Raw genomic sequence first — 26,039 nt, 5'->3', positions numbered from 1 at the left:
TCCCAATGCAGGGGGTGCGGGTTCAATCCCTGGGCGGGGAAATAAGACCCCACATGCCACGCAGCAAGGCCAAAAAAAAAAAAAAGTACAAAGATCTCATTCCTGCAGTCCAGCGCGGGCAGGGAATGAGTGACTGAATGAATGACTGGGGGGGTACACACAGACCCTGGACAGCAGGGGGTAGGGAGTGAATGAATGAATGACTCAAGGGGGATACACACAGACCCCAGACAGCAAAGGGTAGGGAACGAACGAATGAATGACTCGTGGGTGTACAGAGAGACCCCAGACAGCAGGGGGTAGGGAACGAATGAATGAATGACTCATGGGTGTACACAGACCCCAGACAGCACAGGCAGGGAATGAATGAATGACTCGTGGGTGTACACAGAGACCCCAGACAGCAGCGGGTAGGGAACGAATGAATGAATGACTCGTGGGTGTACACAGACCCCAGACAGCAAGGGGTAGGGAACGAATGAATGAAGGACTCGTGGGTGTACACAGACCCCAGACAGCACAGGCAGGGAAGGAATGAATGAATGACTCGTGGGTGTACACAGACCCCGGACAGCAAGGGGTAGGGAACGAATGAATGACTCGTGGGTGTACACAGACCCCGGACAGCAGGGGGTAGGGAACGAATGAATGAATGACTCGTGGGTGTACACAGAGACCCCAGACAGCACAGGCAGGGAACGAATGAATGAATGACTCGTGGGTGTACACAGACCCCAGGCAGCAAGGGGTAGGGAACGAATGAATGAATGACTCGTGGGTGTACACAGAGACCCCAGACAGCAGGGGGTAGGGAACGAATGAATGAATGACTCGTGGGTGTACACAGAGACCCCAGACAGCAGCGGGTAGGGAACGAATGAATGAATGACTCGTGGGTGTACACAGAGACCCCAGACAGCAGAGGGTAGGGAACGAATGAATGAATGACTCGTGGGTGTACACAGACCCCAGACAGCAAGGGGGTAGGGAACGAATGAATGAATGACTCGTGGGTGTACACAGAGACCCCAGACAGCAAGGGGTAGGGAATGAATGAATGAATGACTCGTGGGTGTACACAGAGACCCCAGACAGCAAGGGGTAGGGAACGAATGAATGAATGACTCGTGGGTGTACACAGACCCCAGACAGCAAGGGGGTAGGGAACGAACGAATGAATGACTCGTGGGTGTACACAGAGACCCCGGACAGCACAAGCAGGGAAGGAATGAATGAATGACTCGTGGGTGTACACAGAGATCCCAGACAGCAAGGGGTAGGGAACGAATGAATGAATGACTCGTGGGTGTACACAGAGACCCCGGACAGCAGGGGGTAGGGAACGAATGAATGAATGACTCGTGGGTGTACACAGACCCCAGACAGCAAGGGGTAGGGAATGAATGAATGAATGACTCGTGGGTGTACACAGAGACCCCAGACAGCAGGGGGTAGGGAACGAATGAATGAATGACTCGTGGGTGTACACAGAGACCCCGGACAGCACAGGCAGGGAAGGAATGAATGAATGACTCGTGGGTGTACAAAGAGACCCCGGACAGCAGAGGGTAGGGAACGAATGAATGAATGACTCGTGGGTGTACACAGACCCCAGACAGCAAGGGGTAGGGAATGAATGAATGAATGACTCGTGGGTGTACACAGAGACCCCGGACAGCAGGGGGTAGGGAATGAATGAATGAATGACTCGTGGGTGTACACAGAGACCCCGGACAGCACAGGCAGGGAAGGAATGAATGAATGACTTGTGGGTGTACACAGAGACCCCGGACAGCAGGGGGTAGGGAAGGAATGAATGAATGACTCGTGGGTGTACACAGAGACCCCAGACAGCACAGGCAGGGAATGAATGAAGCAGCAGATGGGTGACTTAGGCCCTGACAACTGACCGGTCCCACCCTCCTCCCCTCACGGGGTCTCGAGGGTCGGCATCCAGAGGGTGCTTTGGGTGTCACACAGAGTGGGGTTCTGCCTGTGCTGGGGGCCGTCCCCACAGCATTGCCTAGCACCTCACATAATTCTGGAATGTTCTGTCAGACAAAGTTCACGAAGCCGACAACCTGCTCAGTATCACCAGAGCCTTGACCCTGTTATGAAAAACACAAAGTTACTTTTCATTTTCTCCGGGTGCAGTTCCCACAGATACCAAGGAGAACTGGGGCACCTCCCTGTGGGTAACTTTTCCAAGAGCCATGAGGATGCACTCGAGCGCCCCGCGGCCTCTGCTCTGCGCACCCATGCCGGGACTCAGGCCTGGCACTCACATCATGAACGAGTCCTTTTCCCCCAGCAACTTCTCTTCCCATCAGTTTCACCAAGGGCCGAACTCTCTGCTTTCTAATTCTGTGCTGGGGTTACGTGGTCCCACCGTGAGGGGCGATGCAGGATGCTGTGACACTGGACGCGGAGAGCAGCCCCGTCCTTCCGGGGAGCCCTCCCTGAGCCCTCCACACAGGCTCCGCCAGCCGACTGGCAAATCTGCTGCCCCCAGATGGGCCAAATGTGTCTGTCCCTGCAGCCCCCCTCCTCCGCTCTGTGCCTCATCGGTCCCCACCAGCAGCTCCTGGCAACAGAGCGGCGGCCACGTCACTGCTCAGTGCCAAGGGTGACATCGCCTCATGCCCGGGGCAAACGTGACGTCCCCGAATCTCCACAGGCCTCATGGGCCACCAGCTCACCTGACATCCCCCCGCCACTGGCCGGCCACGTTGTGACTGTAATTACACCTGCATGCACGCACGTGTACTCACGTTGTCGTGTACACGCGCACACCTGTACACTTACTTGCACACATGCCCCAGCACACACACACTGACACACAAATGCTCACGTGATGGCTAGGGTCCCATGCACTCTGTTCCCCTTAGGAACGCCCATGCCGCAGGTACCCCGAGAGGCTGGGCCCCTCCTCCGAGTCTCTCCTCGGATGGCACCCTTGGACCCGGAGCCTCAGGGCGCCCTCCACATCCGCTCTGTGCACTTTTGCTGACACGACACCCCTCTGACTCGCTTCCCCTCTTTCCCATCTGCCCCTCCCTCCATGGCCTCCACGAGAGCGGGGATTTCTGGGTTCTCTTCAATCCTCTGACCTTGGGGCCTGGAGTGGCACCTGGCCCACAGAGAGGGTGCCACAAATACTTGGGGACGGCCAGCAGTCGCCGCTTTAGGACCCACTTCCCGCCCACCCCCGGCCCCGCCTGAGCTGCAGACCCCGCCGCTTTCAGCTCCCGTCTCAGGGGCCTTGCTGGGGCCTGGGTCCACACCTAGGACGGTGGGTCACACCAAACCCGCTCTCCCTTTTCTCATCAGCGGCTCTCCCCGCAGCCCTCGCTGGGCTGGAATAATGAACGATCCCATGTCAGGAATGAATAAAAGATGGCCCCTGGCCCTGCTGCCCGCCGCTGACCTTTTTGGAGTCGACTGTATTAATATATTCTCCTGTTGTCAGACTCAAAGCGCTAACTGCCTTATGAATTATTTATCAACACAAAAAGTCTTAACCAGAATGGTGTTAACATTAATTCCTAACCTTCTGGGTCCCGGCAGCCCCGCCTGTTCCACATAATTGAATTTCACTCCCAGCGGCCTGCCCGCCACCCACCCGCTCCCCAGAATGACCGTCCCTCCAGCCGTGGCTCCTGGCACACGTGGCCGTGGCCTTGAGGGATTCCCTAGAGCGTTGGCGTCCAGCCTCTAGGGACAGGACCCGACTGGACGAGAGTCCTTGGCTCGTGCTGCCTGAAGGTGTGAGGGGGGCGGGGCCTCCAGGGGCCTGAATTGCTCTGGGCTAACCTGAGGGGCCAGGGTCTGCCCGCACCCCAGGCTGGGCCAGGAGGGGAGGGCGCCCCCGCATCTCCGCCTCTGCAGCAGCCGCGGGGTGGGAGCAGGCCGAGAGGGGCGGGAGGGGTGCGGCCGGGGGGCAGAAGCTGCCGCCTGCCCGGAGGGGCAGGGGAGGAACCTGGGAAGGGGGCTGTGGTGGCCCCCATGAGCCCTCCCAGAGCCCACTGCAGAGTGACCATGCTGTCCAGAGCTCGGCCTCACACCCCCCCCCGCCCCCCGCAGGCTGTGCTCTGGAGAGGTCCGTAGCCAAGCGCCCCTGAATGCCCGCCCTCAGAAACGGTCATGGTGAACGCTGCTGCCCTAAGCAACTAAGTCAGGGCAACTGGTTACTTAGCAACCGATGACAAACACACGAGTGAGAAGAAGCTCGCTGGCCTGGCGAGGGGGGTCCTGAGGTGGCAGGGCCACACCGCAGCAGGCATGTTCTTGGTCACCCTCCCATTGAGGGCCGAGGCTCATCCCCTCCCCTTGGACCCGCGCTGGTGTGGCTGAGCTGACCAATGGAAAGTGGCACACGTGCCACCAGGCCAGCCCCAGGGCTGCCTTGCCCTCTGAGAGCCCCGAGCTGCCCCACTATCCCACAGGGAGACCCCCGTGGAGGGCCTCGAGCTGCCATGGAGAGGGTGGGTCCGTGCCCACCCAGGAGCCAAGGGTGTGAGTGAGGCCACCTTGCGGCCTGCCGCCCAGCTACGGGGGCAGAACGCCCAGAGCTGAGTGCACAAAGCAGTGGGATACGACAAGACAGCTAGAACACATGCAGCTCTGGGGGCCAGTGGTTTCTAGAATGTCCCAGAGCCTTCCATATGGAGAGCAGGGGAGGGGAGGGACCCCGTACAGAGGCCAGGGGCTCGGCATCGGGATGGAGGAGCTTGTAGGGCAGGGGCGAGGTAGGGTGTCCGGGGTGGTTTCTCCTGGTAGTGCCTGCAAAGTGCCCAAGGGGGGCCCAAATCCAAGGCCCACTGAAGGCCTGACCCCGCAAGCGCCGGCTGCGGGTGTTCTCCCGTCAGCGGCTCCGTAACGCTAGGCGGGCTGGTGCGTGCGCCGCAGCTCCTACCTCTGCAGCGGGCTGATGCCTCTTCATGGGTCTGCTGCTGGTTTGAAATAAAATAATGGGGGGTGGGGGGGAGCCTTTTAAAGATGGTTGCAAAATGCCATGGAGACTTGAGGTTTTCTCACGAATGAATGCTCTCTTGCCACTAAACCCGACCCTTGCTCAGAGGACAGCACAAGATACACACGGGTGACACACCCATGTCACCCCCGAGGCCCGGACAACCCAGCCTGAAGCTTCAGGCCCCCAGCGAGCAGAGGGCCACCCAGCTTCCAGGCTGCCTTGCTGACCACTCCCCAGAGCTCCCATGGAGCCACCCACCCAGAGGAGCGCCAATGCCTGATGTGTGTGGGCAGCTGGGACGAGCCTTGCTGAAGCCATGGGCTGGCGGGCCCCTCCCTTCCTCCCTTCGGGCCCCTGGCGCACCTGCACCCCAGCTTGCATTTGCCCTTGGCTCGACCTCCCTGCTGGCTCTTCCTGGGACGCTGCCCCTGACCGCTGGCACAGTTGCCCCCAGATGCCCTCCGCAGCAGCCAGCACTCTCTCAAAGCACCTGCCGCTGATGCGTCTGCTTTCTCCCACCACCTCCCCACCAGGGCAGGGCCCTCAAGACTCGCTCTGCTGTGCCCCCAGTGGAGCACGGCCCCAAGGGCGGGCGGCGCAGAGGCCACAGGCCTAGGCAGACACGTGAAGTGTGACAGCAACCTGCCGCACAGCGCAGAGAGTAACAGCAGGTGTCTGGCAGGCTCGCGGATTCTCCCCGCAGCCCTGTGGGGCGGGTCCCGGGGCTCCACTGTCTTACAGATGAGAAGACTGGGGCACCGGGTGGCACCCGGCCCGGCGGCTTCACCTCCTCTCCCGACCTGAGACCCTGCTAGGCCCTGCCCAGCGGGCCGCTCACCCCCTCAGGCTTCGCAGGACCTCGGACTGGCAGTGCAGCCTCCAGGCGGGCAGGGGCTAGTGGCCTCTGGCTCTGCCATCCCTGCTCCTCCCCTGCTCGACACCTGGGGGCCACACATGACCTTCCCGGAGGTGGCTCCAGCGTGTTCCTGATAGAGCAGAGCTAGGAGCCAGAATATTCACCGACCCGGAGGGCCAAGCCGTCCTGCTGGGTCAAGTGCCCAAAGGCCAAGGGGCCTGCGGGCCCAGGGCTCCCAGAGGCAGGTGGCTGTCCAGGTCTGTGCCACCCCAACCTGACTGTGACCCGTGGGGGCTCTGAGACGGCCTCCCCCCAGCACACGCTGGGGCGCTGCTTCATGAGAGGGCGAGCAGGATACAGCAGTGGGGCGGAGGGAGTGATGCGGGCTCAGGGCCAAGAGGTTGGGCCAGGGACCCCCGGGGAGCACAGGACGCCTCCTTCTCCCACCCCAGCGTCTGGCCGGACAGAGGGTGGCCACAGGAAGTTTCCTGGCCGGGAGGGCGGGTCCCCAGGACCCCGGAGGGGCCCAGATGCTGGAGCCCTCAGGGGGAGGGCGTGCTGCCCTGGCTTGCCTGCTGCACAGCCCGCCCTGGCAGGTTGACCTCTATGCGGGACAGCAGAGTCAGGGGCCAAGGACCCGGCGGCCTGCAGAGGATGGCCACAGACAGAGGGGCTCACAGTGTGCCCACAGGAAGCCCCGGCAGGCAGACCTGTCAGCCGCGCACGGCTCCACTCAGGGCCGCTCGGGTCGGTGAAATCCCAAGTCCTTGACCACTCCTCCCTCTACACCAGCACCCCCTCTAAAGCTAGCACCCACCCCCCATACCAGCACCCCTCTGCCTGCACCACCTACGCCTACAGCACCGTGCAGGTCACCTGCTTCTCTTATTTATCACTTACTCTGTCCCTGCTCTATCTGGGGCTTAGACCCCTTTTAGGAAGAACCTGCTGCCCCCTGCCTGGAGAGGCCCCCCACCCAGTGCCCGCTCACAGGAAGCCGAGCAGAGGCCCTGAGGGCCACGCCCTTCCTGGTGCCACATCCACCGACCCAGGTCAGCGATGAAGAACGGTCCGGCTGTCCTGGGCACTCTCCCCTCCTCGCCCTCCTCCCAGCGGCGAAGGCCCCCAAGGCGAACACATCACGGTCTGCTTCCCTGGGAATAACAACTGCGGATGTACCCACATGCCACGTTCAGAATCCCTCACAACTGGCCAAGGAGGCGGTGCTGACCCCCCTGCCCCAGGCCAGGCCAGGAGAGGTGCCGGATGACAGGGGCAGCGGGACGCAGGCTCTCTATCAGCCCACAGGGAAGGACTTCCGGGTCCTCCACCTGGTCAGATGTGGGGCATGGCTGTACCCCAGGACCCGGAGAGGTGGGCCAAGTGAAGGACAGACGATGGAAGAACGGACGAACAGACGGATGGATGTGTGGGCAGACGGTGCCTCCTGACAGAAGGCTGGCTGGGCACGGGCTGGGGTTGCATCACAGGTGAGGACACTGCCCACCGCACACCCGCCGTCCCTGGCGACCCCTTCCCAGCGGCCCCTTCCCGGCTGAGGACGGTCCTGTGCTCAGAGGTGGGAGGAGGGTGCAGTTCCCGGCTCCAGGGAGAGCCTGACGGGCTTTCACTGCTTTTGTACAAATGGCGGCTGCTCGAAGAGGCCCGAGGAGCAGGGTAACGGGTGTCGTAAACCCGCCTCGTAAAGACGGAGCCTGCCGCAGGGCTGCGCGCGGGGCAGCGGGGCGGGTCAGAGGAGGCCCGGCCGCCAGAGCGAGCAGGGGCCGCTGCAGGGGCTGAGGGCGCTGAGTCGCGGCCGCGGTGGGCACGGGGGCAGGCAGGCCTCAGGACGGCCCAGGGGCCCCGCGGGCGCCTCTGCCAGCCTGCAGGACTCCGCCGCCCGCGTCCACCAGCCCTCCCGGCCCTGAAGGCTCACGGGAGCCGAATCCCCTGCCATGTGCTGCACCTCATCTTCAGCCACGATCGCCCCTGGCTTACGGGTAAAGCTGGCAAGTGACCTGCAGGCGGCCAACCAGGTACCCCGTCCCCGGGGGGCCACCTGCTCTGCCCTCCCGAGCCCCAGACCGGGGCTCCCAGCAGGCAGGGCTGTGCCGCTCGCTCCTGCCAGAGAGGGTGACGGGGCAGAAACCCGAGCGTGGAGCCGGGAGCCACGACGAGCACGCCCGGGAGGAGGGCTGGCAAGAGCCGCAGGGTGCGGGCGCGTGCACACGCGGGTCATGGGACACGGCCCTGCCGCCGTGGCTGGAGCTCAGCTGGCCTCGTCCACTGCCGCACCTCCCAGGGCTGTGCGCGGGCTGATGCTAGCTGTCACACACGCGTGCACGGCGGACTTCCCCAGCAGAAGCCGCTGCGCCCCCGAGTGTGAGAGGCCTTGTCAGGGTGGGTAGGGGCTCCGGTTAGTGAGCGGCCTGTGCGTCCCCAGGCTGCCCAGGTGCCTGCACCCCTCTCATGAGGTGCTGACACTCCTACCAGAGAGGGGAGGTGTCCACAGCCCCTCCCCACGAGCCTAAGGGGTGCTTACGACAACAGAGCCTCAGGAAGCCACGCCGTGCCACCCGGAGCTGAGGCCACACCACCGCTACTGCTTCCTCCTAGCTCTCGGGACCCCGGTAAACAGCCACCACACTCGAGGAAGCCCAACCAGCCCGCCGGGCGAGGCCCACGTCAGAGGAACTGAGGCCACCAACCACGAGCTGGCAGCAAGCCCCAGACGGGGGAGGAAAGGAGCCTCCCGTGACCCCCAGATGTCGAGGTGTTTCCTCGACAATGAGCCCCCGCACCCCTCCCCGCCCCTCCAGACAGACGTCCTCGGCAACAGCTGGCTGGGCATAGCGCCAGCCTGGGCCCTGCCAGCCCTCGTGTCGGCTCTGTCTGGGCCACGCCAGCTGCTAGTTTTAACTCTGCCCTACTGCCCAGGCTCCGAGGGGAAGGGACCAGCCAGGGGCGCGCCACAGGCCGCAGCAGCCCCCTCCGCGGCCCCGGGGCAGGGCGCCAGCTGGGCCTTGACACGTCTTATTCACCCACTTGCGCCAGGAATGCGAGGTGTGGAGGTCCCTGAGACCCAGGGCTGGTGCTGCAGTGCAGGTGAAGTGAGATTGGCAGGCTCTCTGCAGCCCGGCCAACAGCTCAGAGGTCATTTCCAGAAACCCCCTTGAGGCAGTCACACCCATCAGCTAACGATGCCTTGTGTGTATGTGTGTATGGGGGCCACCCCAGCAGGTTCGGCAGGTGGGGCCCCGCCCGATCCAGGTGAGCCTGGGCATCCTGGAGGCCAGGGTGCAGGCAGGTGCCCCTTCCTCCCAGCCCTCCGCCGCTCTACTGGGAACCAGAGTTAGAGGCTCACTGGCCGCCCCCGCACTGTTCCCGACACACGTGGGCCCCCCCCCCCCCGGCCCAGGGCCTTCGCTCCCGGTGTGTGCGTGTGTGTCGGGGCCGCTCCGGTGTCAGGGCGAGGTGGGGAGGCCTTCCCGCCACGCCACGCAAACTCCTCCACAGAGCTCACCACCTCCATGGGGGACGCTACTTATCCCCGGGGCAGGGGCGTTGGCTGTTTGATTCCTTTCCAGCCGCCCTGACGGGCGGTGGGCGGTGACCGGTGCAGAGCAGACACTCAACCCAGGCGTGCTGAGGGGAGCAGGGAAGAAACAAATGCACCCAAGCCCAGGGGAGGGCGGGAGGACCGCGGCTCAGCTGAGACTGGCCAGTGAGGGTGGGAGAGGTGCTGTGCCTTGGGCTCAGGCGGGCGAGGTGGAGGGCAGGCTTCCTCCCATTGGTGACAACCAGGGGCCGGGGCGGGGCGGGGCTGGGTGGGAGGGGACGGCAGGGACGCCGGGGTGTGGCCAGTGCCGGGGGTCCCTTAGCAGAGACCCCTCCTGACAGTGGGCGCTGCAGCGGGGTCTCTGCCCCCGTGCCTCAGCATCCTCATCTACAGGGTGGGCAGTCATCGCCAGGATAACAACGTCCACCCCGGAGGGTGGCCGTGGGACACCTGCCCGGGTCACTGCGGCGTCACTGCTGCTTGGCATCCTCCGCTCCCGTCCCCGGGCAGCACACTTGGGGTGGGGGCAGGGCCGGCCTCCCGCCTCGGCAGGAGTCTAGATACTCATTTCTCTTTAATAGAGGAAAGCCCCAAGTCCCCAGCTTCGGCGGGAGACGAATCCTCGTGTCCTTGGTTGCAAGCAGCCAAATTAGGAAAATTACTTTCTAAGTAATTTTATGGCACTAACGAACCTCTGACGGCGGGCTGGGGAGGCTGCACGGAGCTTTTGGGACAGACGCTGTTGAGGATGAACGATAATTGAGGATTTGCTGGGGATAAATCTCGGCAAATTAAACTCTTTTAAGTATGGTCTATAAACCAGGTCAGATGACAAATGCCCCCGCCCCCCCGTCACCTAGTACGGGTGGAGGGACGCTGTCGGGGAGAGGCAAGGACAAGCATAACCCCTGCTGGGCCTGAGGCCCCAACTGCAGACATGCGCAGACGGCAAGGGACACACAGGCCAAGGTACACACCTACATGCAATGCCACGTGGCCAGACACACACACACACACACGTACTGCAGAATCACAGTTGTACATGTACAGATGCACCCGTGCCACGTCCAGACACAGGCTCTCAGATGGACACTTACATGCAGATAACACGTGTGGCAGGCACACACCCACCTGCTACATCCACAGACACATCCGGGCACCTCCAGACAGACATTCGAGAGGACAAGACCCAGACACACACACAGATGGCCAGAGAGAAACACGTTGCGCTTCTACGCGTAGGCGTGCAGCCGCACGGCCACACAGAGACACCGCCTCAAGGCACGTGCATGTGACCGACACATGTCAACACACAGGGGTACACAACACACACTCCCCTTTCACTGAGAGCCACACACAGACATGGCCCCCAACCTGAGTGGCACCCTCAGGTGTGTCTGAGGCCTCCACAGTGAAATCTGGATCTAGAGGCAGGACTGCAGCCGCCCTGAGCTCGGCCCAGCTGGCCTCCAAACCCCAGCCCCCTGGCTCCTGGCAGGGCCGCCTGCCTGCCCCCAGCCCCGAGCCGCTGCCTGCTGGGCAAGGGTCCTCTGGGCCCGTTTCCATTCCTCCAGCCCCAGGGGCAGCCCCACCTGCTACCACGCCAACTGGGCAAGAGGGCCACCAGGGCCGGGTTGACCATGCATGCCCTGCAGTACTGGCCGGCACACGTCAGGGACCTGCGGACACGTCTGCTCACGCCGGGGCCTGGTGCGCACACGCAGGCGTCCGCAGACATGGTTCAGGAACCCCACGGCTGAGCAGCAGGCAGGGCCCCTGCCCGCCACCATCTGTCACTCCCGTGCAGCGGCGGTAGGGAGCTAAGCTGCAAGCAGCTGGCATGTTAATTACAGGTTCTTCTCCAGGAAACATTCAAAGCAGCGTTCTGGGGAGAAACCATGAATGACACATGGTGATTTGGAAGCAGAAGGGCCGCCCAGCAGCTCTGGCAAGGAGACTTGGGGCAGGGAGACCCCAGCTGCCCTGGGCATCTCAGACACAGCGGGAGGCTCCACACAGGGCCTCCCTGGGCCCAGCCTCTCGGGACTCCTGGAGCCTCTGGGACCGATGCAGGCCGGTGGGCGTTCTGGCCCCCACTGTCCCCGTTACCGTGCCAGCTTGCCCCAGTGCCGACCTGCACCACACTGCCAACCATCTCCCACAGCCCTGGTCCTGGCCCAGCTCCTGGCCTGAATGCCACTGCCAACACAGTCAGCTCCAGGGGAGGCTGGTGTGTCTGGACCGCCCAGGCCCGCGGGAGGAAGGAGCAGCGGGGCACCAACCATGACCGTGACCACAGATGAGAGCACCAAGGCTGCCCAAGGAGGGCAGAGGCCTCCCCAGGAAGACACCCCTCGGGCGGCCCCGGGACCACCACCCAGAAGCGTCCAGCCCCCCAGGTCAAAGGCTCAAAGACGCTATGGCCTGGCCCGGGGTTAGAGGCAGAAGGCAGAGCTGCCTGGGCCAGCGGACCCTGGGGGTCGGGGAGCTGGGGGAGAGGACGGCCAGGGATCCATGGCTGTCCCTGCCACCCGGGGAATTAATGGGTTAATTACACACCCTATAAAAAGCCCCTGTGATTTAGAGAGGCTGCCTGTCAAACCCTGGAACTCTGGAACTCGCAGTAAATCAGGGGCTGCGGGGATGAGGCGGGCGGAGCCCAGGACCCTGCCCTCCAATGAGCCGAAACGGCTGTAAATCTGCAGAAATGGCTTTTATGGAGCTCTGGGTTTCATGGTGTCATTAACAGTCCTCCTGATACTTAAGAGGAAATGAAATAAAGTCGTGAGGAGGGGGCTGGGGGACAGGGATGGGGCCCCCCTTTGGCTGGAGTATCAGGCGGCAGCAGGCCGTCCCCCTCCTGCCCCTGGGCCCCAGACAACAGCTAAGGGGCTGGGGCCTCACACCCTGGTCCAGACTCTCCGGCCCGGCCGAGTATGGTCCGGGAGATGGTGTCAGGGCACTGGGGGGCAGCTGCTCCACGGGTGGGACCCCTGACACCAAGCGCTGCCCCACAGGACCCAGAGGCAGAGTGCCCGGCCCACCCACACTCCTCGCAGGCCAGGGCTGCAGGGCAGGACCCCAGGAGGGATGCTCCCTCGGAACCTCTGCCCACTCTGGCCCCATCCCCAACCTGCACCAACCCCCCCTCCAGCCTGGGGGCAGCGCCTGGCACAGTCGGGGCTCCTGGGGGCCGGGGTGCGGGGAGCAGACAGCAGAAGCAGGGCGGGAGACTTACGGAGTAACCTCTGCCTGAGACCGCCTGTGCCGAGCTCTGCAGGGAAGGAAGAAGGACAGTCAGGAACCGGTGGCAGCCCCTGATGGCCACCCTCTCCTCCGAGGACCTGAGCAGGCAGAGCCCGGCAGCCCCCTCCGGGGTCTTTGCTGGAACTCTGGCCTGGGGCCACGCCGAGCACCATGGAGCCCAGATCAGCCTGGGGCCTGGCTTGAAGACCCGCACCAGGAGCCTTCCACCCCCAGACCTGGAGATGTGGTCCAGCCCAGCGGGGCCTCCCCACGTTCCTCGGGGATGGGCTCAGCCCTTGGCCAGATCTCAGCCCCTCCCAGAGGACCAACCCCACCTTTCCACACAGGGTTCTGGGCCAGGGGTCGACCCCCTCTCTGTGCTCAGGTCGACCTTTCCCTCACCACCCACCAGCCTCCCAGGTCACAGGGTCCAGCGGGAAACCTCAGGAGGCCTTCCTGGAGGAGGAGCTGGGCAACTGGGGCCTCAGATGTCAAGATGTGGGGGTCAGCTGTGGCCTGGAGGCTGGCAGCCACCCCAGAGGTCCTGTGAGGGTGACCCCAACAATGCTTGATGGAGCTCCCTCTGGTTCAAAAGGGCATTTCGGATCCGATGGGAGAGACCAGTCAAGTGCATTTCACCAGCTCCCCAGGGCTGGCGGTGGTCACCAGGGCTGAGACCTGAGGTCCAGGCGGACAGGACATGGTGACCGGGCAGGTGTGTGTGCAGGGGACATTGGCGCAGTCAGCGAGGGCGGGCTTGTCTGAGGTGTGTGGGACCCACAGACCAGGGTCCAGACCACACTGAGGTCCAGATGCCAAGATTCTTCTGGGAGGGGTGACCACTGCAGCCTGGACCACTCTGCTCTGCTCAGCTGAGGCCAGGCCACCCCTCCCCGCCCCAGGCAGACCCTGGCCGCCCGGGCCAGCCCCTGGGGGTCTGCCAGGCCGAGCTCACCGCAGTGGGGGTCCCTCACCACCAGGGGTGGCCCAGCCCCAGGCCCTGCTGATGGGGGTGGGTAGGGTGCCATAATTGCCCCCAAGCTTGCGCCCTCACACCGCTGGCGCTGTGCTCAGAATCTGTCTCCGTTCATTTACCGCGGCTGGCAATTAGAGGAGTTCGAACTAGGGCAGCCCCCGCGGCCCCAGACAATTACCAGCCTATTTTCCCATCTTGTGGCAACAAGATCGGAGCCGGGCAATTAGGCCCTCCTCCCGGCCTCCCGTGCCCGCCCTCCCCCAGCCCCCATTTAAATGATAATGAGAGACGACTCGTTCCATTTAGCCCTGCAGAAAACCCATCTCTGCTCTGCGGCCACTTCTGCAGCTGGGGGTCAAGAAGACAAAGGCCTCTTCCAGGAGCAATGCCTCCTCCTGGGGACCCTTCTGCCTGAGTCGTCCCTCCCCCTGGGGCCCCTCTGTCCCCACCCCTAGCCCTTACATCACCTGCCCATCCCCTTCTCCAAGGTCCAGGGAGACCCAGGGGCCCTGGAGGGCTACCCAGCACCCCCACTGTGGGCCAAATCCCAGCGGCAGCTCCTGTGTGTTGCCTGCCTGGGTCATCCCCACACTGGGCCCCAAGAACACCCACCCCGGGACCTGAGCTCAGGGACCTGTCTTTTAGGCAGGACACCGAAGGGTGTCCCCTGACCCAGGCCAGCTTGTGCCTCGGCGGGGCACCCTCCCCTCCGCGTGGTCCCCAGTGGCCACCTCAGCATCCAGGCAGAGACCTGGACTGCTGGACACGCAAGCCACTGCCAGCCTGAGCTGACAGGCTGGTCCGCCTGGGCAGCTGGGAGTGCTTCCAGCTTGTTCCCTGCAGTTCCAGACCTGCTCACCGGGCCAGAGACGCTCCCCCTGCCCTTCTTAATAAACACATCTGTGCGAGTCCTTCCCCATCCACATCCCTGCCGGCTGGCTGCCTGGCACCAACCCCGAGCCCGCCCCCAGCGGGACACAGGACCTGCACCCCAGCACGGTCGCCTCCACGGGCCCCGGCCAGTGCCTCATGGTTGCGCCTCATTCAAATCCCTCCTAACGGGGAAGCCCTAATTAGTGAAAAATCATGTTTTAATGAAGGCAGATGCTAATTGTGAGCACAAAACCCTCAGGTGAGACTCTGGGCCCCTAAGCGAACGGCTTGCAGTGTTTGAAGGTTGGGGGCTGGTCTGGCAGTCACGCCAGGGACCCAGAAACGCTCCGGTGAGCGGCTGGGCTACTCACGTCACTGAGCTGGTCCCGAGAACTGCTCCTCCGGGAGCTGGTGGCTTCTCGGACGCTGTCGCCGTCACTGTTGTGGTCGCCCCCTCTGGACACTGTGACCTTCATCTGGGGAACGGGAGACACGGGCTCAGCAAACACCCTGCAGGGTGGGGCCGGGGCACAGCCAGGCTCGGGCTCCTCCCCGCTCCGCGACCCGGTCCCTCTGGGCTGAAACCTGGGGAGGGGGCGGCAGGGGCAGAGCCAAACATTTACAACCCAGTACCGCCCATTCCTACCCCGAACGGGAAAGAAACGCCTCAGAGAGCGAAGGGTGAGCACTTGGCACCATGGACTGCTGCCTGCTCGGTCTCTCCTCTCCTCCCGCTGGCCCAGTGGACGACTGTAAAGACGCCTGGATGGGGAGCGGGCCAATGGGCCGCCCTGCCCTCTTCCACTCCACCAGGGCCGGTCAGGGGGCGTCAAGACAGGCCGGTGGCAACTCACCCCCGCTCCCGGCATGCACACCACTCCCGGGCCCCTTCAGTCCTCACCACAACCCATGGTGGGCAGTCAGGGCTGCAAGGTCTGCAGAGCCACTCCCCGCTCTGTGTCCTAGGGCCATTACTCAACCTCTCTGTGCCTCAGTTCTGTCATCTGCAGAACGAAGCAAGTAGTACTCACTAGGACAGATGCTGCTATGTCATAAATCTGCCAGAATTTCTGTAGACCTGGCGGGCCCTCAGCTCTGTGCTCCTCACACAAAAGCCCTGTTAGATGCTTTGTGCCCACTTTACAGAGGAGGAAACCAAGGCCTAGAGAGGTGAAGTGACAGTGTGGAAAGTGGACCCAGAAGCCTGCCTGCATCTTTCTTTTTACTCGGAAATAGTTTCAAACCTCACAAAACTGCGGGGCAGGGATGCCCATCACAGCCCCAGACCTCCACCCTCCCAGGCCCAGGAAGTCACCACCCCTGAACCAGGCCAGCCTCCACCCATGTCTTGCCAGCTCCTGGTGCCCTCCCGGCAGGACCCACTGAGCTCGGCCATCCCACCACCTCCTGGTCTCTCCAGCTTCCCCGTGTTGGAACGTTCCCGCAGCTTCGTCTGCACACGCACTGACGGCCCACACCTTCGTCTGCGTGTCTGACGTCTCCTAGCGGCAGACTGAGGCTGTGGCTTTCGGCCGGCACGCTGCCTAGCACCCGATGACCCCTGCTCCAGGGGCTGCCACTATCCCTGTGGGGCAGCGTGGGGGGCGTGCGGGGCGTGCGGACGTCCTGCCCCACTCTCCACCCCCAGGCCTCCCAGCCCAGCGCATAAGCTCGCGGAGCTCAGGAGTGCTCAGAAGCTGCGCCACGACCGGGGTCAGGCAGGCCCAGTCCTCCACACCCAGCCGTTTTGTCATAAGCATCCTTCAGCCCCAGAGACCCCAGCCGGGGCGGAAGGTCAGGACGGGTCAGCAAGGTGCACCAGCTATGCTCTGGAATATTCTCGAGTCCCCAGGAAACCCCCTTATGGCCTGAGCCCTTCTTCTTGCAGACCCCACGGTGGGCTCAGCCAGAAGTCTCTCTCGAGGCAGCCCCTCAGAGCCCCTGCTCCCCAGGGCCAACCTAAGCCCTGAGATGGGGTACAACTCCCCAAAGCCACAGGCCCCTACACTGTGTGGCCAGCAGAGTGTAATGACAAAACACAGAACCAGTGTCCATCCACAGCCCGGGCCCGGGGTGCAAGGATCCGGGGGAGAGCAGCCCCTCTTGGGAAGCCGGAACAGCCACACCCGGGGGGAGCCCAGGCCTCAATACCACCCTCGCTCCCCACGGCGGGCCCAGGGTGGGGTTCCAGCCCTACCCCAGGCAGGAGCACCCCCATCGTGAGCCCGTGGCACCCCAGCCTCACTAGCTCCATCGTGCTCAGCCAAACGGTGAAGGCGCAGCCCCTGGACCAGCGCTGCCTCTTCTGACTGTGCTTGAGCCTGTTTCCTCATCTGTGAAATGGGGGTGCCGACAGAGCCCTTCACAGGCACTATGGGGGTAAGAGGTTCTGTTTGTGAGCCGGAACCCTTCTCCAGCACCGAGAAGCCACCAGGTGTCCCTGTTGTCCCCAGTGGGCTCTAACTGCCCCGCAGGGATGGGCCTTTCTTGCCTCTGGACCCCGAGACAGGTCTCACCAAAAGGAGGGAATATGGGAGCCTGGGGGACCTTCCTCACCGCCTTGCTGGCAGGCAGCCTCTGCGAGAAAACAAATGCCCTAGTCCAGTGGTTTTCAAAGTGGGGTCCCCGGACCAGCAGCAGGAGGACCCAGGAGCTGGTTAGCAATGCAAACGCGCACCTTCAGGCCCCGCCCCAGACCTGCTGTGCCATCCGGCCCTCTGGGGGATTCTGCTGTGGCTCCAGTTGAGACTCACAGCTCTGATCATTAGTAATCACCCCCATGAGCCCCAACTCACTGCTGGGGGACAGTGTTACGGGTTGGGCTCGGAGCAGGGTCCCTGCCTGAGAAGAAGAAGGCTGGACCCAGAGACGCTGCAAGGACAGGAAAGGCCTGGCGCAGGGCCGCTGTGTACAGTTGTGCAGGTTGCTCACTGCACAAGGACACCCAACAAAGCAGGAGGCGTAGCAGAGGCTGAAGAACCACCCACACACAGCTGAAATGTGAGGAGGCAGGATGCCACATTCCACTTCATACATTCACACAAGTTGTCTCCTCTCTAAGCTGGGCCTCAGAGAGGATGCCTTATCCTGACTCCTCGGTGGTACCCTGCAGAGGCGGGCAGGCTGGGGTCTGTCATCCTTCCTCAGGCAGTCAGTTTTAGCTCTGAAAGCCCCATTTCCCAGAAAATCCTGTAAAACTGAGTCCTGTGCCCTGGGAACCACGCCAACCCTGGACTGGGATGGCTGGTCACCTTCTCTTCCTAGGCCAGGACCCCAAACAGCCCAACCTGGGGTCTGGCTGTCCTGTAGCCCTGCCTGCTTCCTAGCGGCTCAGAAATGCTGCTAGCCAGCTATGCCAGAAGGCCAGGGATGTCATGTCTCCATTTCTAGCTGGAGCTGGAGAGATAAGATCAGGGTCCCTGGGCACTGATTGTCCTGGGAGGGCAGCTGGGAGCCCCTGTGCCTGTGCCCACCCCTGGGCCTTGCGGTCTATCCATCTGCCCATCCATCCATCCACCCATCCATCCATCCATTCACCCTTCCACCTATCCACCCACCTACCCATTCATCCATCCATCCATCCATCCACCTATCATCCACCATCCATCCATCCACCATCCATTCACCTATCTATCCATCTATCCATTCACCCACCCGTCGTCCACCCATCCATCCATCCACCCATCCATCCATCCACCCGTCCACCCATCTACCTGTCCACTCATCCATCCATCCACCATCCATTCACCTATCTATCCATCTATCCATTCACCCACCCGTCGTCCACCCATCCATCCATCCACCCATCCATCCAGCCACCCGTCCACCCATCTACCTGTCCACTCATCCATCCATCCACCATCCATTCACCTATCTATCCATCTATCCATTCACCCACGCGTCGTCCACCCATCCATCCATCCACCCACCCAAGGCTTACTGCGTGCCTATGAGCTGGCTCTATTCTGGGCAATGAACACAAACAGACACAAGCCCCCGCGCTCCTGAAGCCACAAAGAGGCCAGCACACGGTCGGCAGATGGCCACAGGTGCTTTGGAAGGACAACAGCGGAGAAGAGCAAAGAAGGGTCGCCAGGCCGGGCCTCACTGAGAAGGTGACACTTCTGAAAGGTGAGGAGGTGGGTCACGAGGCTATCGGGAAGGGTAGGGGGACGGCACCGCTGGGAGCAATGAGGCTCCCTGGGGAGAGGAGAGCCCTAACGGGGAGCACTGGCGGCTTCCGCGAGGTGTGCAAAATTCCTGAGCACGTAACAATCGGCTCGTGCAAGCTGGCACACCACCAGAACGTGTCCTCAGGCTGGCGGGGCCAGGACTCCCCTTTAGACGGGTGGATATGTGGAAGCAGGGCATTGCTCTCCAGCTGGCAGGGTCAGGTCACGGCCCTCAGAAGGGTGGCGAGAGGACACTTCCCTCAGACCAGCAGGGTTAGGGACACCACCCTCAGACTGGGGCACCCCAGGAGCACCTGGGGTCCTGGGCTTTCTGGCCAGGAGGGCTCCCCTCCCCGCCCTGGGTTCTGTGGCACATCCCAGGAGGAAGCGTCTGTCTCCCGGGCCGGCCGCCAAGCGCACTTGGCCGCAGACAGGCAGCATGTGGTTCCACTTGGTGATCAGACCCCCAGAGTGTGGGGGGCGAGCGGCCAGTCCAGCGGGTGTGGCTGAGAAGGGGCTCAAGAGGTGGGACCCAGCGGTGTCCCCAGGCTGCCCCTCAAGCTGCACACCAGGTGGCTTCCCCCCTGGTGCGGAGAGGAAACGCCCTGGGCCTGGGATGCCCTGGGGCTGGCTGGGGGCACCCGGCACCCCTCTCTCCAGCAGTGAGCAGGCTCACAGGTACTCCAGACCCTTCACAGACCAGCACCCACCAGAGCGCACAGATACGAGGGAGACTGAGAGCCCCTGGACGCCCTGGCATGAACCCAACCCGGCCTCTCCTGCCCACATCCCGACCATCGCCCACCTGCTCCTGACACCTGCCCAGTGCCCCGCACACACACCACCCTGCCGAGACCCTTGGCTGAAGCAGGGCGCATACAGGGCCCCCGCGACCCCTAGAGCCCTGCCGCGCAGACGGAACAGAGGCGCCCTCCCTCCGCACACCCGACGGCTGCGCGCGTGCAGATGCACACGCCACCTCTGGCGACAGTGGGGTGGCGGCCCTGGAGCTGTGCAGTGCACAACCCGGACAGGCACACGCGACAGGCCCTGCAGGAGCTGGCGCCCCACCGGACGGTTCTGCCCGCAGACGACCATCAGCCCGTGGAGCTCTCAGGAGCGCACGCGAGCACACACACGTTCTCAGGGGCTCTGGGCTCTGCCCCATGCCTCTCCCCCCTGCCCCCCAGGGCTGGGAGGTGCCCTCTGGCCCACGGCTGGTCTGCACTGGCCTCCAGGATAAGGAGAGACCCACTTGGCCTCCACACCTGCAGGCCTGGGAGGGGAAGGGGTGGAGGATGGCCTAGTGCAGACCCTGGGGAACCCTGAGAAGGGGGCTGCGGCTGAGGCCACCCAGAGTCTCCTTCAAACCAGTCAGGGGACAGGCTCTGGGGGATGGGGCAAGGGTCAGGCACATCCCAGCGAGAAGGGAGTCGGGAAAAGTGCCCCCGTGGCCAACTCCATGACGCCCCTGCAGAAACTGAGCACAGGCTCCCGACAGCCCAGGCATCCCATCCCGTGTCCACTCAGCAAACACGCACAAACACGCATGTGCACACACCCGGCCTCTCCGTGCCGGGGCCACATGGCAACCCAGGCCTGCGGCGGAGGCCCCTCCTCCTTCACTCCCCACTCCTCCCAGCACCCCAATTTCCTCTCAGGGACCACCCCCCGTGCAAACCAAGCGCTCCTGGGCCTCCTCAGGGATTGGACACCGTGGGTCTGGGTCTCAGAGACCCTGCTGGGCCCCCCAGGTGACTCCCCTGGGCACCTCAAGGGCGAGTGGGCAGCCACAGGTCAAGCCCCTGGCCCTGACTGGCCCCCGCGGGCTGGACGGGGAGGCCGCGCCGCGTTCATCCACGAGAACCCACCTGCCTTCTCGCCCCCCCTCGCGGTCCCTGCTCGTTCCAGCCGGTCCCCAGTGTCCAGTGCGTTCTGGGGGCTCCGAAGCCTTCCGTGACCCCTCGGAGCAGGTGCCCGGCACAGCTAAGTGGGGGGCGACAGCCTGTCGTGTCCACCTGAAGCCTGGACTGCAGCAGGGTCCGAGGCCCAGGTTGTGCCGGGGATGGGGCCCCCTTCCCCCCGGTGCCCCGCCCCCTAGCCCCTCTGTCACCCCCGCTACATCAGTGCCCCAGGGCTGTAAACCCAAAGCTCTGCCCAGGAAGCCCCTTGCCGCCCGACTACTTGCTCTGTACCCGGTTCCCTGTCGCTCAGGGGGCCGCCTGACCCCACTGAACCTGCACTCCGCCCCGCCTGGCACGTGACAGCAGTGAGGACATCACATACTTTACTCTGTTCATCCCCCCGTCCCCGCCCTCCGAGCTCCAGGTCTGTGCTCTACCTCCCACTCTGGGGAGCCCGGGCTTCGGGCAGGGCCATAGAGCAAGGCTGGCCCAGGGAGGGACCCTTCTCGCAGACCAGGCAAACACACCCGCGAGGGGGCTGGTGGGCGGGTCAGACGCTGGGGTGGGCGAGGAAGGCCAGGGCCCCCGCCCCACCCGACAAGGCGGCCTGCACGGCCTCTCCTCCGCATGCGCACAGCACACCCCCCAGCTCCGCGTGGAGGAAGGTCACCCCAAGTGCAGCACTGCAGGCTGGCGCCCGCGACTGACAGCAGCGCCTGCTGGTGAAGTGTGGTACTGCAGCTGCCGGGTGACCCGGGGAAGGGGGAGGGAGGGGGGTGGTCCTCCGGGCTGCGAAGGGGTGGAGGCTCCAGAACCATGCAGTCAGCCCTAAGGAGCCCCGGCTCTGGGCGTGGGCCCTGCTTCTCCCAGGAATCCTTCCCGATGCTCCCTCCACTCCTGCGTCACCAGGTGTCCCTCTGAGAGTGAAGCAGGGTCGCTGGACCGTGAGTGCCCAATAGGCAGGGGCTGTCCTAAGTCCCCACTACCTGGCATGGGGCCCGGCACAGTGAGGAGGGGTCCCACGCCAGCACACGGTCAGGGAGCGAGCTGCTGCCCTCTGAGGCTCGCCACCCCTCCCGCTGCTCCACATCCTTCCCCTGGGACTCGGCCGGGTGGACAGATGGACAGATGGGTGATTGATGGATGGATGGACAGATGGGGGATGGAGACGTACAACAGATTGTATACGGGATGCTGGCTGAGTTGAGGCTACAACCCTGGCTGAGTTGAGGCTACAACCCGGGGAGCCAGCAGGCTCTGGGAGCTCTATGTAAGCAAGTGCATGTGAGTGTCCGCGACACCCTGCCTGTGCCTGAGTGTGGTCCCTCTTGCTGGGGGACAGGGGTGGTGTGCCGTGTCCTGCCCCCAGTCGTGCCAGTGGATTCTGGTGTGTGTGCCACCAGAGCAGGGTCCCCTGGGCTCCATCTCACCTCCACTCTTTGGCTGAGCCACTCAGCCTGCTCAATTGCTGTCCCCATCTGTCTGCTGAGTCAAGCCACAAGCACCTCCCCGCAGCTGCCCAGCCCTCCTCCAGTGTGAATTTTGAAACACATAACTCAGCTCACGTCACTGTGCAGCTTAAAACCCCCCAGTGGCCCTCTGTGGGCGAGTGGCATTCACACTTGCCCAGGCCCTGCGCCACCCCCATCCCAGGGTACTGGCCAGCTGGCTTCTCGTCACTCGGGCCTCAGCTCGGGTCACCTCCTGGGTGAGGCCGCCCCGATCCCCTGGTCTAAAGCAGCCCCCTTCCGTTTCCAGGCAGGCCTGTTGTCACCCCCAAATCTCCCCACTCCTGTCACGCCTGTCTGGAACTCCAACGGGTGTCGTAGTCACCGAGGCATTCCCAGGCCCAGACAGGGACTGACAACAGAGCCCAAAGAAGTACACGCCGAACGGGCTGTGACAGCACGGCGGGCCGGGGACGTGGGGTGGGTGCCGGCCGCGCCCCAGGCGTCCACTCCCCCCCCCGCCCTCCTCCCAACAGCGCCCCTCAGCAAGTCCCCCATGCTCCGTCCCCGTGAGGGTCCTGTCTGGGGTGGGGGCCCGTGTTGCAGGCCACCTTGGCACCCAGCCTGCGGCTCCCTAGGCTGCAGGCCCCGGGCACAGGCGCCAAAGCCGTGGAAAGGCCAAGCACTCTGCCCTTAGGCCCTGCCAGGCCGCCGGATTCCCCCCGCAGGATGGGGCCAGGTGAGCCTGCCAAGGAGGCCAAAGCTGAGCCTCACCCCGCCAGGCCTCACCCAGGAGGCGGGAGGAACCCTTCTACAAGGAATAACGATAAAGCAGTAACCACAATAAGAGCAGCAAACAAGCGCATCTAGCACGGACCGTGCACGCCAACTCAGTTTTTCATCTCAGCAACCTGAGGCGCACGCCGTATTGACAGCCCCACTTTACACATGAGGAAACAGGCCATCTGAAAGGAGGAGTCCTTGCCTGGGGCCACTGCAGAGGCCGGGCCCCTAACCCTGGAACTGCACCTCCGCGTGTGTGGTCCCAGCCAGGCTGGCGCAGAGCCGACGATGACGATGACAGCATGATGGGGGGGGAGGGGGAGAGGATGAAGAGCGACCCAGGAAAGCCCCCCGCGGCTGCCCCTCCCCACAAGCTGCAGCCCAGGCCTCAGAACAGGTGGAGGTGGGAGAAACCATCCACATTAAAGGAGCCAGGCATTTACTGCAGCTAGCCAGGACCCAGAATGGTTCTGACTTTAAATTGACTCACCGAAAACCCTTAGGGAGGGGTGTCATTACCCCACTGTACAGATGAGAAAACTGAGGCACCGAGGGGGCAGTCACCTGCCCAAGGCCACACCGCTAGTAGGTGTCAGAGCTTATTCCCCACCACGATGCTCATCTGCCAGAGGCCAAGTGTGAATCTTCTGGAAGGACTCTACCCGGCCCAGTCTGGAAACTGTCTTGTAAGTGATTAGAAAACCCCTAAACAAACTGGCAAACAAATATGGGCCCAGCCGACAGATGTGATGGTGAGGAGCACGGACGGGCCAACGTGGAGTGCACCCAGAACTCTGTCCCTCTCTGTCTCACTCTCTCGGCGTTTATGGAGGCTCCAGGGGCCCAGCCCTCTGCCAGCCTCGGGGTTACCAGGCCTGGTGGAGGGGTGCAGATGAGAAATAACCACACCGCAAAAGGGTGAGCTGAAGAGAGGGGCACGGGGGACTTCCCTGGTGGTCCAGCGGTTAAGAATCCGCCTTCCAATGCAGGGGATGCGGGCTGGATCCCTGTTTAGGGAACTAAGATCCCACAGGCCGCGGGGCAACTAAGCCCACGCACCGCAACTAGAGAAGTCCACGTGCTGCAACGAAGGCCCAGCGAAGCCAAAATAAAAATTAAAAAAAAAAAAAAAAAAAAAAAAGCTGGAGAGGGGCACGGGCACAGGGGAGGGAGGGCGTGCGTAGAGGGGTGGGCGGTGCGGGAGCTGAGCCACAGGGTGAGTGAGCTGGGAGGCAGGCTGTGGGGGGAGGGGGGGAGCTCAGGCCATATCCAGGAGCCAGGACTTCCCGAGGGTGGAGGGGACCTTCCAGAATGCTTTCAGCAAGGGAAGGGCATGCTCAAATGAGCTCCTTAGAGGAACCTCACTGCCCGCAGACAGGCAGGGAGACGGGGGCCGGCCAGCTGCTGCTGTCTTCCACGGAAAGGTCAGGGTCAAGGGCAGAGACTCTGGAGCCGAGCCACCTGGTTTGAATTCTGGCTCAGCCACTTTTCCTGCTTGTCTTGCGCAAGTTACGGAGATGCTTCCTCGTGTTGTTATTGCTTGTTTTTTGCTTCAGTGCCCTGACCTGAAAATGGCACTAGCCACACGCTGCCTCACAGGCGTGGTCGCTCAACAGTCCCTGGGCCGACTGCGAGGTCAGCTTCTCTTTGCTGGTGAGATGGTGGTGGGCTGGCCGTGACGGGTAGGCACGGCATCCGGTGACAAAGTCAATTTCTTTAACAGGTACAGGACTATTCAGATCACCTATTTCATCTTATGTCGGTTTTGGCAAGTTGTATTTTTCAAAAAATTTGTTCATTTCACCTAAGTTGTTCAATTACTGGAATAAAATTGTTTCTGTGCCATCCTTTCCATGTCTGTAGCACCTGCAGTGGTATTACCTTTCTCGTTCCTAACATTGGTAATCTGTGTTCTTTTTTGCTTGATCAGTCTAACTAGGGCGTTCTCAATTTTGTTGGTGTTTTCCAAGAAACAATTTTTGGCTTTATTTTCTCTATTGTTTGCTTTCTGGTTCACTAATTACGCTCTCATTTGTATTCGCCCCTTTCTGCTTTAGGATACTTTCCTCTTCTCTTTCTAGCTTCTTCAGGTCACTGATCTCGAGCCCGTCTTCTTTTCTAACACGAGCACTGAAGCTGGAGGTCTCACTCCGAACACTACTTTAGCTGCACCCCACACATTCTATACGGTGAATTTTTGTTTCCATTTGAATTTTCTAATGAAACCCTGCTCAGAAGGAGAGTTAGGAGGCAGAAGCAAAGGACCGGTCTGGGTAGGAGTGAGCAGTGGAAGATGGCCCCCCGTTTCTGGCCCGATCACCGGGGCAGACGCAAGGCTCCCCACTGAAGTGCGGGGAAGCTTTAGAGCTGTGTTCTGGCTTGTTCTCGCTCAGTGCGGGGGCTGTGGCATCTGAGTGGAGGGTCTCGGCTCTGGATACACAGGCCTGGTGCTCAAGGGGAGGTTCTAGGCTGACACGCGCTCGGCTTTGCGGTTCAGTGGTGAGGGGTCAAACCAAGGCTGGCTGAGCGAGGGAATGAGGAAACCAACAAGAGCAGCAAGTGTGGGGAGAAAGTGACCTTGGGAAGGTCACCTCCCCGGCCTGCCGGCTCTGAGACACACTGGACCAGTCTGAGGCCAGTCTCAACTGAGAAGGGCTGCATAAGGGCAGAGTAAGATACACGCTGCTTTTCCAAGACTTGGTACAAAAAAACACTGGAATATCCCATTGGTAGTTTTCATACTGACTACATATTGAAACGATACTACTTAGAATGTAGCTGTCCCTCGGTGTCCGTGGGGGACTGGTTCCAGGAGCCCCCTGCAGATACCGAAATCCACGGTTGCTCAGGTCCCTCATATAAAATGATGTAGCCCAGTCAGCCCCCTGCGTCCGCGGATACACAGAGCTGACGGTACATGGATTTAAAATATATTAGGGTTAATTTTGTCTCTTCTCTTCACACTTGCAATGTGGGTCCTATTACAGTCCTATCAAAGAGCGCTGCTCCAAGCTTCGTCTGCAGGGTCAGGACCTGCCTTTTGACAAGGCCCCTGGGACCCCTCCAGGGGTTTGGGCGGTGCACCCCTCTGTCTCAGGCTCCCCAGTCCCACCCCTGGGATAGGTTTCTTGCCAAGCCCCCCAGGCAAGGGCAGGTGGCTGGGCATGGACACCATCTTCCTTAGACACCACCACCCCTGCTCTGACGAGCTGCTAGGGGCGTCTTGCGGTCAATGCAGCCCCTGGCT

At 62.4% G+C, this 26,039-nt stretch overlaps 1 protein-coding gene across 8 annotated transcripts in view; it reads right to left on the bottom strand.

Moving 5' to 3' along the window:
* FBRSL1 (fibrosin like 1) overlaps positions 1 to 26,039 on the bottom strand; it is an 88,352-nt gene that overhangs the window by 40,391 nt on the left and 21,922 nt on the right. For 7 of the 8 annotated variants that reach the window (XM_061168938.1, XM_061168944.1, XM_061168939.1 and 4 more), the window contains exons 3-4: positions 14,857 to 14,961; positions 12,629 to 12,664 (exon numbers count right to left, since the gene is read on the bottom strand). In XM_061168938.1, the coding sequence (XP_061024921.1) occupies positions 12,629 to 12,664; positions 14,857 to 14,961 (141 nt within the window). The remainder of the gene's footprint in view (positions 1 to 12,628; positions 12,665 to 14,856; positions 14,962 to 26,039) is intronic. The other variant, XM_061168941.1, reaches the window with a different exon arrangement.

Source organism: Eubalaena glacialis, chromosome 15 (genome assembly GCF_028564815.1).
Source record: "Eubalaena glacialis isolate mEubGla1 chromosome 15, mEubGla1.1.hap2.+ XY, whole genome shotgun sequence".
Lineage (NCBI taxonomy): Eukaryota > Metazoa > Chordata > Mammalia > Artiodactyla > Balaenidae > Eubalaena > Eubalaena glacialis.
This window is presented reverse-complemented; position numbering and strand designations above follow the sequence as displayed.